The sequence below is a fragment of the Rhinopithecus roxellana genome, chromosome 8 (assembly GCF_007565055.1).
Source record: "Rhinopithecus roxellana isolate Shanxi Qingling chromosome 8, ASM756505v1, whole genome shotgun sequence".
Classification (NCBI taxonomy): Eukaryota; Metazoa; Chordata; class Mammalia; order Primates; family Cercopithecidae; genus Rhinopithecus; species Rhinopithecus roxellana.
The window spans coordinates 44,380,876-44,396,371 of NC_044556.1; the positions used below are offsets into that span (position 1 = coordinate 44,380,876).

General features: G+C 42.5%; 1 protein-coding gene and 1 non-coding gene across 2 annotated transcripts; one reads left to right on the forward strand and one right to left on the reverse strand.

The window, feature by feature from the left end:
* Positions 1–231: 231 nt before the first annotated feature.
* Positions 232–338, forward strand: LOC115899341. The gene has a single exon (XR_004059071.1). It is a non-coding gene; the product is annotated as a U6 spliceosomal RNA (small nuclear RNA).
* Positions 339–11,055: 10,717 nt separating this feature from the next.
* IVL (involucrin) lies at positions 11,056–14,005 on the reverse strand. Its single transcript, XM_010374696.2, has 2 exons — positions 13,961–14,005; positions 11,056–12,771 (listed from the first exon to the last, which is right to left on the reverse strand). The coding sequence occupies exon 2, from the start codon at positions 12,750–12,752 to the stop codon at positions 11,382–11,384; it is 1,371 nt and encodes a 456-aa protein (XP_010372998.1). The 5' UTR covers positions 12,753–12,771; positions 13,961–14,005; the 3' UTR covers positions 11,056–11,381.
* Between the last annotated feature and the right edge of the window lie 1,491 nt (positions 14,006–15,496).

Here is a 15,496-nt window from a genome sequence, read left to right on the forward strand (position 1 = left end):
AACCCAAGATGGTGGGGAAGCTGATTGTTCACCTTGATCTTTTTCCATTGTAAAAACCATGAATTGGGAGAATTTTTTTTTTAACACTTGGTACCAGGGAGATTGAGTAAGGGGGCAAAGAAAGGTGTCGTGTGTTGAAACAACTGGACACCCAGACACAAAATAATGATTTGAGACCCATCAATTCATTGTATCATAGTCCTAAATGAAGGATGTAAAATTAAAACTTCTGTGCTCGCTTCGGCAGCACATATACTAAAATTGTAACGATACAGAAAAGATTAGCATGGCCCCTGCGCAAGGATGACATGCAAATTCGTGAAGCGTTCCATATTTTTGTATATATGCACCCACTACAGGAGCACCCAGATTCATAAAGCAAGTCCTTAGAGACCTACAAAGAGACTTAGACTCCCATACAATAATAATGGGAGACTTCAACACTCCACTGTCAACATTAGACAGATCAACGAGACAGAAAATTAACAAGGATATCCAGGAATTGAACTCAACTCTGCACCAAGTGGACCTAATAGACATCTATAGAACTCTCCACCCCAAATCAACAGAATATACATTCTTCTCAGCACCACATCGCACTTATTCCAAAATTGACCACATAATTGGAAGTAAAGCACTCCTCAGCAAATGTAAAAGAACAGAAATTATAACAAACTGTCTCTCAAACCACAGTGCAATCAAACTAGAACTCAGGACTAAGAAACTCAATCAAAACCGCTCAACTACATGGAAACTGAACAACCTGCTCCTGAATGACTACTGGGTACATAACGAAATGAAGGCAGAAATAAAGATGTTCTTTGAAACCAATGAGAACAAAGATACAACATACCAGAATCTCTGGGACACATTTAAAGCAGTGTGTAGAAGGAAATTTATAGTGCTAAATGCCCACAAGAGAAAGCAGGAAAGATCTAAAATTGACACTCTAACATCACAATTAAAAGAACTAGAGAGGCAAGAGCAAACACATTCAAAAGCTAGCAGAAGGCAAGAAATAACTAAGATCAGAGCAGAACTGAAGGAGATAGACACACAAAAAACCCTCCAAAAAATCAATGAATCTACGAGTCGGTTTTTTGAAAAGATCACCAAAATTGACAACCGCCAAGACTAATAAAGAAGAAAAGAGAGAGGAATCAAATAGATGCAATAAAAAATGATAAAGGGGATATCACCACCGACCCCACAGAAATACAAACTACCATCAGAGAATACTATAAACACCTCTACGCAAATCAACTAGAAAATCTAGAAGAAATGGATAATTTCCTGGACACTTACACTCTCCCAAGACTAAACCAGGAAGAAGTTGAATCCCTGAATAGACCAATAGCAGGCTCTGAAATTGAGGCAATAATTAATAGCCTACCAACCAAAAAAGGTCCAGGACCAGAAGGATTCACAGCTGAATTCTACCAGAGGTACAAGGAGGAGCTGGTACCATTCCTTCTGAAACTATTCCAATCAATAGAAAAAGAGGGAATCCTCCCTAACTCATTTTATGAGGCCAACATCATCCTGATACCAAAGCCTGGCAGAGACACAATAAATAAAGAGAATTTTAGACCAATATCCTTGATGAACATCGATGCAAAAATCCTCAATAAAATACTAGTAAACCGAATCCAGCAGCACATCAAAAAGCTTATCCACCATGATCAAGTGGGCTTCATCCCTGGGATGCAAGGCTGGTTCAACTTTTGCAAATCAATAATCGTAATCCAGCATATAAACAGAACCAAAGACAAGAACCACATGATTATCTCAATAGATGCAGAAAGGCCTTTGACAATATTCAACAGCCCTTCATGCTAACAACGCTCAATAAATTCGGTATTGATGGAAAGTACCTCAAAATAATAAGAGCTATTTATGACAAACCCACAGCTAATATCATACTGAATGGGCAAAAACTGGAAAAATTCCCTTTGAAAACTGGCACAAGACAGGGATGCCCTCTCTCACCACTCCTATTCAACATAGTGTTGGAAGTTCTGGCTAGGACAATCAGGCAAGAGAAAGAAATCAAGGGTATCCAGTTAAGAAAAGAAGAAGTCAAATTGTCCCTGTTTGCAGATGACATGATTGTATATTTAGAAAACCCCACTGTCTCAGCCCAAAATCTCCTTAAGCTGATAAGCAACTTAGCAAAGTCTCAGGATACAAAATTAATGTGCAAAAATCACAAGCATTCTTATACACCATTAACAGACAAACAGAGAGCCAAATCATGAATGAACTTCCATTCACAATTGCTTCAAAGAGAATAAAATACCTAGGAATCCAACGTACAAGGGATATAAAGGACCTCTTCAAGGAGAACTACAAACCACTGCTCAGTGAAATAAAAGAGGACACAAACAAATGGAAGAACATACCATGCTCATGGAGAGGAAGAATCAATATCGTGAAAATGGCCATACTGCCCAAGGTAATTTATAGATTCAATGCCATCCCCATCAAGCTACCAATGAGTCTCTTCACAGAATTGGAAAAAACTGCTTTAAAGTTCATATGGAACCAAAAAAGAGCCCGCATTGCCAAGACAATCCTAAGTCAAAAGGACAAAGCTGGAGGCATCACGCTACCTGACTTCAAACTATACTACAAGGCTACAGTAACCAAAACAGCATGGTACTGGTACCAAAATAGAGATATAGACCAATGGAACAGAACAGAGTCCTCAGAAATAATACCACACATCTACAGCCATCTGATCTTTGACAAACCTGAGAGAAACAAGAAATGCGGAAAGGATTCCCTATTTAATAAATGGTGCTGGGAAAATTGGCTAGCCATAAGTAGAAACCTGAAACTGGATCCTTTCCTTACTCCTTATATGAAAATTAATTCAAGATGGATTAGAGACTTAAATGTTAGACCTAATACCATAAAAACTCTAGAGGAAAACCTAGGTAATACCATTCAGGACATAGGCATGGGCAAGGACTTCATGTCTAAAACACCAAAAGCAACAGCAGCAAAAGCCAAAATTGACAAATGGGATCTAATTAAACTAAAGAGCTTCTGCACAGCAAAAGAAACTACTATCAGAGTGAACAGGCAACCTACAGAATGGGAGAAAGTTTTTGCAATCTGCTCATCTGACAAACGGCTAATATCCAGAATCTACAAAGAACTCAAACAAATATACAAGAAAAAAACAAACAACCCCATCAAAAAGTGGGCAAAGGATATGAAGAGACATTTCTCAAAAGAAGACATTCATACAGCCAACAGACACATGAAAAAATGCTCATCATCACTCGCCATCAGAGAAATGCAAATCAAAAGCATAATGAGATACCATCTCACACCAGTTAGAATGGCAGTCATTAAAAAGTCAGGAAACAACAGGTGTTGGAGAGGATGTGGAGGAATAGGAACACTTTTACACTGTTGGTGGGATTGTAAACTAGTTCAACCATTATGGAAAACAGTATGGCAATTCCTCAAGGATCTAGAACTAGAGGTACCATATGACCCAGCCATCCCACTACTGGGTATATACCCAAAGGATTATAAATCATGCTGCTATAAAGACACGTGCACACGTATGTTTATTGCAGCACTATTCACAATAGCAAAGACTTGGAATCAACCCAAATGTCCGTCTGTGACAGACTGGATTAAGAAAATGTGGCACATATACACCATGGAATACTATGCAGCCATAAAAAAGGATGAGTTTGCGTCCTTTGTAGGGACATGGATGCAGCTGGAAACCATCATTCTTAGCAAACTATCACAAGAACAGAAAACCAAACACTGCATGTTCTCTCTCATAGGTGGGAACTGAACAATGAGATCACTTGGACTCTGGAAGGGGAACATCACACAACAGGGCCTATCATGGGGAGGGGGGAGGGGGGAGGGATAGCATTGGGAGTTATACCTGATATAAATGATGAATTGATGGGTGCTGACGAGTTGATGGGTGCAGCACACCAACATGGCACAAGTATACATATGTAACAAACCTGCACGTTATGCACATGTACCCTAGAACTTAAAGTATAAAAAAAAAAAAAAAAAAGAAACATGGATTTGCATCAGGTAAAAAAATAAATAAATAAAACTTCTATAGGATAATAAGGGAGAAAATTTAAGTGATCTTGGGTTTGTTGATGACTTTTTAGATACTATACCACAGTGTAATTCTTGAAAAAAATTGATAAGTTGGACTTTATTAAAATTATAAACTTTGGTATCAGGATGATGTTGGCCTCATAAAATGAGTTAGGGAGGATTCCCTCTTTTTCTATTGATTGGAATAGTTTCAGAAGGAATGGTACCAGCTCCTCCTTGTACCTCTGGTAGAATTCAGCTGTGAATCCATCTGGTCCTGGACTTTTTTTGGTTGGTAGGCTATTAATTATTGCCTCAATTTCAGAGCCTGCTATTGGTCTATTCAGGGATTCAACTTCTTCCTGGTTTAGTCTTGGGAGAGTGTAAGTGTCCAGGAAATTATCCATTTCTTCTAGATTTTCTAGTTGATTTGCGTAGAGGTGTTTATAGTATTCTCTGATGGTAGTTTGTATTTCTGTGGGGTCGGTGGTGATACCCCCTTTATCATTTTTTATTGCATCTATTTGATTCCTCTCTCTTTTCTTCTTTATTAGTCTTGCTAGCGGTCTGTCAATTTTGTTGATCTTTTCAAAAAACCAACTCCTGGATTCATTGATTTTTTGGAGGGTTTTTTGTGTGTCTATCTCCTTCAGGTCTGCTCTGATCTTAGTTATTTCTTGCCTTCTGCTAGCTTTTGAATGTGTTTGCTCTTGCCTCTCTAGTTCTTTTAATTGTGATGTTAGAGTGTCAATTTTAGATCTTTCCAGCTTTCTCTTGTGGGCATTTAGCGCTATAAATTTCCCTCTACACACTGCTTTAAATGTGTTCCAGAGATTCTGGTATGTTGTATCTTTGTTCTCATTGGTTTCAAAGAACATCTTTATTTCTGCCTTCATTTCGTTATGTACCCAGTAGTCATTCAGGAGCAGGTTGTTCAGTTTCCATGTAGTTGAGCGGTTTTGATTGAGTTTCTTAGTCCTGAGTTCTAGTTTGATTGCACTGTGGTTTGAGAGACAGTTTGTTATAATTTCTGTTCTTTTACATTTGCTGAGGAGTGCTTTACTTCCAATTATGTGGTCAATTTTGGAATAAGTTTGATGTGGTGCTGAGAAGAATGTATATTCTGTTGATTTGGGGTGGAGAGTTCTATAGATGTCTATTAGGTCCGCTTGGTGCAGAGATGAGTTCAAATCCTGGATATCCTTGTTAACTTTCTGTCTCGTTGATCTGTCTAATGTTGACAGTGGAGTGTTGAAGTCTCCCATTATTATTGTATGGGAGTCTAAGTCTCTTTGTAAGTCTCTAAGGACTTGCTTTATGAATCTGGGTGCTCCTGTATTGGGTGCATATATATTTAGGATAGTTAGCTCTTCCTGTTGAATTGATCCCTTTACCATTATGTAATGGCCTTCTTTGTCTCTTTTGATCTTTGTTGGTTTAAAGTCTATTTTATCAGAGACTAGGATTGCAACCCCTGCTTTTTTTTGTTCTCCATTTGCTTGGTAGATCTTCCTCCATCCCTTTATTTTGAGCCTATGTATGTCTCTGCATGTGAGATGGGTCTCCTGAATACAGCAGACTGATGGGTCTTGACTCTTTATCCAGTTTGCCAGTCTGTGTGTTTTAATTGGAGCATTTAGTCCTTTAACATTTAAGGTTAATATTGTTATGTGTGAACTTGATCCTGCCATTATGATATTAACTGGTTATTTTGCTCGTTAGTTGATGCAGTTTCTTCCTAGCCTCGATGGTCTTTACATTCGTGAAAATGGCCATACTGCCCAAGGTTATTTATAGATTCAATGCCATCCCCATCAAGCTACCAATGAGTTTCTTCACAGAATTGGAAAAAACTGCTTTAAAGTTCATATGGAACCAAAAAAGAGCCCGCATTGCCAAGACAATCCTAAGTCAAAAGGACAAAGCTGGAGGCGTCACGCTACCTGACTTCAAACTACACTACAAGGCTACAGTAACCAAAACAGCATGGTACTGGTACCAAAATAGAGATATAGACCAATGGAACAGAACAGAGTCCTCAGAAATAATACCACACATCTACAGCCATCTGATCTTTGAGAAATCTGAGAGAAACAAGAAATGCGGAAAGGATTCCCTATTTAATAAATGGTAGGCCAGGCGCGGTGGCTCAAGCCTGTAATCCCAGCACTTTGGGAGGCCGAGACGGGCGGATCACGAGGTCAGGAGATCGAGACCATCCTGGCTAACATGGTGAAACCCCGTCTCTACTAAAAAAATACACAAAAAACTAGCCGGGCGAGGTGGCGGGTGCCTGTAGTCCCAGCTACTCGGGAGGCTGAGGCAGGAGAATGGCGTAAACCCGGGAGGCGGAGCTTGCAGTGAGCTTAGATCCGGCCACTGCACTCCAGCCCGGGTGACAGAGCGAGACTCCGTCTCAAAAAAAAAAAAAAAAAATAAATAAATAAAAAAATAAATAAATAAATGGTGCTGGGAAAATTGGCTAGCCGTAAGTAGAAACCTGAAACTGGATCCTTTCCTTACTCCTTATATGAAAATTAATTCAAGATGGATTAGAGACTTAAATGTTAGACCTAATACCATAAAAACTCTAGAGGAAAACCTAGATAATACCATTCAGGACAAAGGCATGGGCAAGGACTTCATGTCTAAAACACCAAAAGCAACAGCAGCAAAAGCCAAAATTGACAAATGGGATCTAATTAAACTAAAGAGCTTCTGCACAGCAAAAGAAACTACTATCAGAGTGAACAGGCAACCTACAGAATGGGAGAAAGTTTTTGCAATCTGCTCATCTGACAAACGGCTAATATCCAGAATCTACAAAGAACTCAAACAAATATACAAGAAAAAAACAAACAACCCCATCAAAAAGTGGGCAAAGGATATGAAGAGACATTTCTCAAAAGAAGACGTTCATACAGCCAACAGACACATGAAAAAATGCTCATCATCACTCGCCATCAGAGAAATGCAAATCAAAAGCATAATGAGATACCATCTCACACCAGTTAGAATGGTAGTCATTAAAAAGTCAGGAAACAACAGGTGTTGGAGAGGATGTGGAGAAATAGGAACACTTTTACACTGTTGGTGGGATTGTAAACTAGTTCAACCATTATGGAAAACAGTATGGCAATTCCTCAAGGATCTAGAACTAGAGGTACCATATGACCCAGCCATCCCACTACTGGGTATATACCCAAAGGATTATAAATCATGCTGCTATAAAGACACGTGCACACGTATGTTTATTGCAGCACTATTCACAATAGTAAAGACTTGGAATCAACCCAAATGTCCATCTGTGACAGACTGGATTAAGAAAATGTGGCACATATACACCATGGAATACTATGCAGCCATAAAAAAGGATGAGTTTGCGTCCTTTGTAGGGACATGGATGCAGCTGGAAACCATCATTCTTAGCAAACTATCACAAGAACAGAAAACCAAACACCGCATGTTTTCTCTCATAGGTGGGAACTGAACAATGAGATCACTTGGACTCTGAAAGGGGAACATCACACACCGGGGCCTATCATGGGGAGGGGGAAGGGGGGAGGGATTGCATTGGGGAGTTATACTTGATATAAATGATGAATTGATGGGTGCTGATGAGTTGATGGGTGCAGCACACCAACATGGCACAAATATACATATGTAACAAACCTGCACGTTATGCACATGTACCCTAGAACTTAAAGTATAATAAAAAAATGAAAAAAAAATTATAAGCAAGTGCTTTGCAAAAGACATTGTTAACAGAATGAAAAGACAAGCTGCAGCCGCAGACCAGGAGAAAATATTTGCCGAACAGATATCTGATATTCCCAATATATAAAATAATTTTAGAAACTAAATAGAAAGAAAATGAAAAAGTCAATTAAAAAATGGGCAGAAGATCTGAACACCTCATAAAAGGAGATATGAAGATGGCAAAAAGCATATGAGTATATGCTTAACATGATGTATAAGAAAATTGTAAATTGAAACAATGAAATATAACTATGTACTTATAAATATGGCTAAAATTCAAAAAGCTCACACCAAATGCTGGTGAAAATAACAGACAACAGGAAGAACTCATTGCTGGTGGGAATGTAAAACAGTACAGTCACTTCTGAATACTGAAAATGAATAATTAAGAAAATAGATGGGAATTGGGGGCCAGGTTTCTCACAGTTGGAGTGAGAATTTTCAGATAAGAAAGGGGAGGAGGCTAGGAAGATCCATGTAGTAATAAATTATAGTTGGACACATTAGTATGAACTCTATTTAGCTTAATATAGATATAGACCATTACTAGAAAACACACATATATGCCACACACACAGGATAGTATACACATACATACTTCCTTTGCCAGTTAAGAGGGCTTAAAGGAAATGATACCCCAGGAGTAATGGCCATACCCAGTTCTCAGTTCTTGGTTTCTAATACCATTCTCCAATAAAATGAAATGGGACTCCCTGAAGAAATTGTTAATTCTAGGACTGGGGCAGGAAATATACAGGATGAGCCTGGAGTGTCCTGTAGTGTCAGAAAGTAAGGAAGTATGCAAAAACAAAACAAAACAAAACAAATTGAACATACATACATACATACATAAAATAAAATAAAATAAAATAAACCCATATTGATGGAAGTATATTTTAAAGAACATAGGAGCCAATGAAAGAGCTCATAATGGCTAAAGTGGAACAATTTGAACAAACAAATAAATAAAGTACTATTGGGTTGTAGCCCATAGTACAAAACAACTAGTCATGAGTCCTTACTAATATAAATAAATAGGGTGGGGACAAATCTGTACTGAAAATTCCAAATAACTTATGAACTTACGTAGACTCTCCATCCTCAATGATGGAAACTTTACACTCCACTTTTTAATGGTGAGCTTTGCATAGTGACTTCTTTCCAGAATACAGTATAGAAGGGGGCATTGGGGGAGGGGGAGGAGAATAAATTTACAGTGGAGAAACTTGACACACATTGTCTCAGCTAAGTGATCAAGTTTAACAGCAACTGTGATGAGTCATGTCTGATATACATATACTTTATGTGATGTGGTAAGAATGAATAACACTTTACCTCTGTGGTCTTCCTCCTAAAAACCCATACCCCAATCTAATCATGAGAAGAACATCAGACAAATATAATACAAATTGAGGGATATCCTACAAAATTTCTGACCAGCACTCCTCACAACTGTCAAGATCATCAAAACAGCACCAAAAATGTCTGAGGAACGGACTCTGTCAAGGGAGAAGCCTAAGGAGACAAGTACACGCAACATGATATGCTGGACGGGATATTGAAAGAGCAAAAAGATGTTAGGTGAAACTAAGGACATCTGAATAAACCAGGAACTTCAGCTAATAATACCGTATTGAGTTGCAATAGTTTGTAGCAAATGTACCCTACTCATGTAAAATATTAATAATAGGGGAAACTGTGTGTGAAATATATGAGAACTCTAGTATTTTCTTAACTTTTCTACAAATCTGATACCGTCCTAAAAAATGTCTATTTTTAAAAAATCAACTAAGAAAATGTGCACACACCCTGGGTGCTTCTGATTACTGCGCCTTCTGTCCCCAGTCTCCCTGCCCAGTCCTACCCAACCCTGCTGTTAGGAGAACTTGAGCCTGCCTTCTCATGGTCTAAGTTACGAGAACCACTGACAAGTGCTAACCTAAGGAGGGATGTGGTTAGATTAGAATTTTAAGTGAACACCCTGTCCTCTGGGTGATGAGTGGATGGCAGGGTGGGGGGAGATAGAGAGCAAGAAAGACCAGCTGCAAGGGTGTTGCAACAGTTCAGGTGAGAAACAACTTCACAACTTGTCTTGATCCTTAATGGGGGTAGGCAAGAGGAGGAAGAATGAGGAATGATTGTGAATACACACATGGCAATGGCAGTTTTCTTAACTCAATGAGAGAACACCTAAGGAGGAAACAGTGAGTGTTGCTGGGGTTGGGTGGGGAGGAAGGAATGCTAAGTGCCATGCTGTGCAGATCGATTAAACTTGAGCGTCTCTGGACACTTCAGTAGGGAAGTCCCTGATATATCCTCATGTGCCTGCAGTAAAATAGCTTCAAATAGCTTGATACAGCCTGACTAAAATGCGGTGGTTAAATAGTTAAAAGTGAACAATTTGAAGAATTAAAGGCAGTGCTTTTCCCAGGAAAGGAGAGTCCCAGGTCCTGATATGATTGATGGCAGTAAAGGCTATGGAAATGTCAGGGAGCCAGGTAGCAGGAGCGTGACACCTGCAGTGACTGGGTCTGTATTTCTCCAGCTTAGTCAGTAGTTTTGACTTCCATGACTGCTGCTGGCCCAACCTTTACTTCCTTTAATAACGCTGTCACTTTCCCTCAGAGATGATCTGGAACACCTCTTCTCCCCACCTTGCCCAATTCTACTTCTATTGCTTTTCTAAAGTCTTCCTCAGTCAAGCAGGCAGACCATAAGACTTTTGGAAATCATGAGATTTTCTAAGAGAGAAAACCCAAGCAGAAGAGCCTGGAAATGTTTCCAGGGAAGAGACTAGAACCCAGAAGGAGCCCCCAAGTTTTCCTAGCATCTTCCCAGTCCCTCTCCTGAGAGGAGCTGAGTCAGGAGCAGAAGTGTACAGTGGGCTCTGCCAGGGATTGGGTGTGGTGTTGTGGTGGAAGGTAGTGTTGGACTGAGATGCAACCAGAACAACGTATCCCCTTTTCATGGCTGGCAAGTGTTGTTTTCAAGTGCATTAAGTGAAGCTGATTTTGTTTTTGTTTGATTTGGGCTTTGTTTCTTTTTTAGGAACTGTCGGATCTATTGAGTGGTTTGGGGACCAAAATTTTAAAAGGGTCAAGATATCTGTCCTCCTTTGAGAATGGGCCATGGGAGTCTCTTGCAGCTATTGACCCATACACAGGTTTTTATGTGGTGAGAGAGAAGAAAAGGCTAAAGAGAATGTAGGATCCCAAGACTCCCAGGATTTATTATGAATCATTGTACACACTCACTGATTCAGCTTCAACACTGGGGAAGTAAGGATTCCTATAGTAACAATAGTCCCTCAAGTAGAGGCTCTGCTCACCTGAGATTGGGATTGGGCTCATTGGGGGTGGCACTGGACAATAATTACCTCTCTCCCACCCCCACCCCATTAAAGAGACATGTAGAGGGACAGAGTCAAGTTCACAGATGAGATGGGCCACCTAGGGGACCCGAAATAAGTGGGCCAGTGGCTCTCTCTTCCCTTGCATGATATGATCTAAGGGCCTCTGGACTGCGGGTGGTTATTTATGTTTGAGTGGCCATTGCACCTCCTGCTTCTGCTTCTGCTGCTGCTCTACAGGAAGAAATACTTCTCCCTTTGTGGGCAGGGCTGGTTGGATGTCTTGGATCTGGCCTGGAGCTGGGGCAAACACGGGCTGTTCCAGCTGCCCCTCCTGCTGCTCCAGATGTTTTAGTTGTCCCTCCTGCTGCTCTGGGTGCTCTAGCTGCTTTTCCTGTTGCTCCAGGTGCTTTGGCTGTCCCACCTGCTGCTCTGGGAACTCCAGCTGTGCCTTCTGCTTCTCCAGGTGCTTCAGCTGCCCCTCTTCCTGCTCTGGGAGCTCCAGCTGCTTCTCCTTCTGATCCAGGTGCTTTGGCTGCCCCACCTGCTGCTCTGGGAGCTCTAGTTGCCCCTCCTGCTGCTCCAGATGCTTCAACTGCCCCTTCTGCTCCTCTAGGTGCTTCAGCTGCCCCTCCTGCTGCTCCAGGTGCTCCAGCTGCCCCTCCTGCTGCTCCAGGTGCTTCAGCAGCCCCTCCTGCTGCTCCAGGTGCTTTGGCTGCTCCTCCTGCTCTTCCAGGTGCTCCAGCTGCCCCTTCTGCTGCTCCAGCTGTCCCTTCTGCTGCTCCAGATGCTTCAGCTGCTCCTCCTGCTGCTCCAGGGGCTTCAGCTGCCCCATCTGCTGCTCTGGGAGCTCCAGCTGCACCTCCTGGTGCTCCAGATGCTTCAGCTGCCCCTCCTGCTGCTCCAGATGCTTCAGCTGTCCCTCCTGCTGCTCTGGGAGCTCCAGCTGCACCTCCTGGTGCTCCAGGTGCTTCAGCTGCCCCTCCTGCTGCTTCAGGTGCTTCAGCTGTCCCTCCTGCTGCTCTGGGAGCTCCAGCTGCCCCTCCTGCTCCTCCAGGTGTTTCAGGTGCCCCTGCTGCTGCTCTGGGAGCTCCAACAGTTGCTCTTTCTTCGTTCCCAGTTGCTCATCTCTCTTGACTAGCTCTTGATCCAGTTGCTGGTCTAAGAGCTTCTTCTCATCTTCCAGCTGTTCCTTTAGCTGCTGATCCCTTTGTGCTTTCTCCTGCTTAAGCTGCTGCTCTGGGTTTTCTGCTTTCTGATGTTCCTCATGCTGTTCCCAGTGCTGTTGCTGCAGCTCCTGCTTCTGTGGCTCCTGCTGCAGCTGCTCACATTCTTGCTCAGGCACTCCCTTTACAATAGTCACGTGCTTTTCCTCTTGCTTTGATGGGACCTCCACTGGGAGCTGGACAGACACCTTCTGGCATGGGGGAGGCAGGGGAGTTGGCTGCTTCATTTGCTCCTGCTGGGTATTGACTGGAGGAGGAACAGTCTTGAGGAGCTCCTGACTGAGGGCAGGGGAGAGGGTCTCTGGCAGTGTGTGTTGCTGAGACATCTTAGAAGCTGTTGTCAACCTGAAAGACAGAAGAGGTCTGATGCACAAGCTGAAGGCAAAGGAAGTAGATGAAACCTTGGAAATCTGCAGAAGTACATGATTTTTTAGCATCACCTCTTCCCTTGGGCAGGGTACTGTCCTACCACCTCTAGACTATCATTTCCCAAAAGCAGCAGAGAGTGAAGGGTGGAAATAGAGAGGAGCAGGAACGGTCTTCCTAGGAGTCTCCTTGTTCCCAGGTGAGAGCCAACAAGGAGATCTCTCTGCCAGGCTGTTCTGCAAGGGTGGGCCAGGTGCCAGTTCACTGTCTGCTCTTGTCTAGTCCTTGTGTCCACCCTCATCGCTCCACTGACCAAGGAACAGTGATGTGTTGTGGGATTATATCACAGTGAGGAGTAAGACCTTAGGGAACGAAACGTCTCTTGGAGAACACCAAGTCCTAGAAAACCAATAGGCTGTGCCAGAGAGGATCCAAGAGGTCATGGTGTGAGCTCCAGACTGGAGACACATGAAATACTCTGGACCTACATCTCCCATTGGAATGCTGTGTGTTTCTGGGCAAGTCACTTAGTCTCCTGGGACTTGGATTTCCCCTATGTAAAGCCAGCAGGTTGGCCTATTCAACCCCAGGGCTCCTTTCTCTCCTGACCTTCTGAAGATTAGTTGCAGCCCTTGGTGTCTGGGGTGGGGCTAGCGGGAGCTGGGAGGTTGCTGAGAGTTGGAGCTTGTTCTTCCAAGACTTATACTTCTAAGTTGAGTTTTCCTGCCCCAGCTCTGCCTAGGTTTCTCCAAATAGAAAGGTTTCCATATCCTGCCATCCCTTCTGTGCAGCATAGCCAAAAGGTAGAAGCTTTTTCCTGAACCCCTCCCTCCATAAAGAAGGCAAAATGATGGTCAGTCAAAAACCCAAGAGATTTAGGAAAGAAATTGACTGCTACTCCCCTCCTCCCTTCCATATTTCTCTCTCACACACAACTCCAAAAATATGGTCACAAGAAAAGATAGGACATAGGATGATTACTCTCTGTTCTGTACTTTTGTGCCAAGGCACTTTTCTCTCAGTACGCTGACCTGAGACCCCCTAGAATGAAAGTCCAGCTGAATCCAGCCCCAGATCAATGCCCACCCCCACCCAGGCTGCCCACTCCCACGTCGTATGCTGTTGGAGGTCCCAAGTCCCAACCCTGGTTCTACCATCTGACACTTACCAGACTCACAGTAAGGCTGAGGCAGAGGCTTTGGTGGAGTGCTGAGCTGAGCAGGAGTCAGGGCACTCTTTATATCATTCCCCAGGCTGGCCTCCCTCCAGGTTGAAGGTGATGGACAGGTTTCACCACTTTAGTTGGTCAACTTCCTCTAGCCCTTTCCTGACTCACCACAGGCATCTTAAGCAGCAAACCCTTCAGGGCCCCATTTCCCAGGGACGCATAGCTCCTGCCTGGCCAGAGGATTCTGGGAGCTCAACTATTCCTGTGATGCTTTTATGACCTGGGCGCAGGGAGCAGAGTGAGGCATCCTACTGTTTTGTGACCTTAGTCAAACTTCTGCTCCAAATCTCATTTTTTCCACTTTCACAATGAGTTTGCTCTCATTATTAGGCTGAAAGATTCACTTTCAAGGGCATGAAATGGAAAGTTATGTGTCTTTCAGGGATGTCCAGGCTGGGTCATATGCTTTGAAGATAGAAAGAGTCACTTCCCATGAAGGGATGGTATTTCTGGGGTGTTCTCTTGAGCCACAAGCCCATCCTCTCTCAGAATATATTTTTAACTCAATTCTGTGTGGAAATAAACTCTGTCTTTGGTGGGGGAGTCTGACTTTAGGCCAAGTAGAGTCAAGTAGAAGACTTCTAGGAGTCCTCTGCTGCTGCCACTTGCTGCCCAACCTCCATGCCAGAGGCTGCAATTAGAGAAGTTCTCAGGAATGCCATGCTCACAAGAACTCCAAAGCATGGCCCACTCTAGGCAAGGAACAGGACTGAATATACACAATATAAAAATAGGTATTGTTTTTATAATGACAAACCAAACAACTTTCTTAAGTACTTTTTTAAATGCATGAAGTTATAAAGATCAGAATCAAATTCATTTCCTGTTCTAAACCATGCTCTAGAAATAACTTAAGAAATCTTTCAGAGTGGGGATTTGAGCACATCTCTCCCCAGTGCCAACAGTGCGCCAGCACACTTGAAATAACATCCAAACTCATTGCTGTGGTTTAAAAGGCCCTGGGTACCTGGCTTCTGTCTTCCTCTGGGGCCCCAATTCATGCCAATCTCTCCCTGAAGAGTATATTTCTGCCTCACTGAGAGCCTTTGGTTCTTGAGATGAACCCAGAGCTCTCCACCTGGGGGCTTGGCACCTGCTCTCCTTCTGCCCACAGGCACCTCCCCAGGTCTCTGGCTCTTTTATGCCTCTCAGCTTCAGTATCAATGTTGGGGTTTGTCAGAGATCCTTCTCTGTGTACCATATCTAAAGGATTGGTACTTCATTTCACTTATAACAGTCTAGAGTTATTTTATTTGCATTTGTTCACTTGTTTATTATCTATCTCTCCCACTGGAAAATAAGCTAAGAGCAGGGTATACCTGGTATGTTTTCCACTGTGCCCCTAGAACCTATCAAAACCACTGCATATAATATGTGCTCTACAAGTATTCAGTGAAGAACAGTGAATCTTACCACCCGAAAATAATGACTATTAAACATTTTAGTGTTGATCAATGTTTATATGTGTGTGTCTGT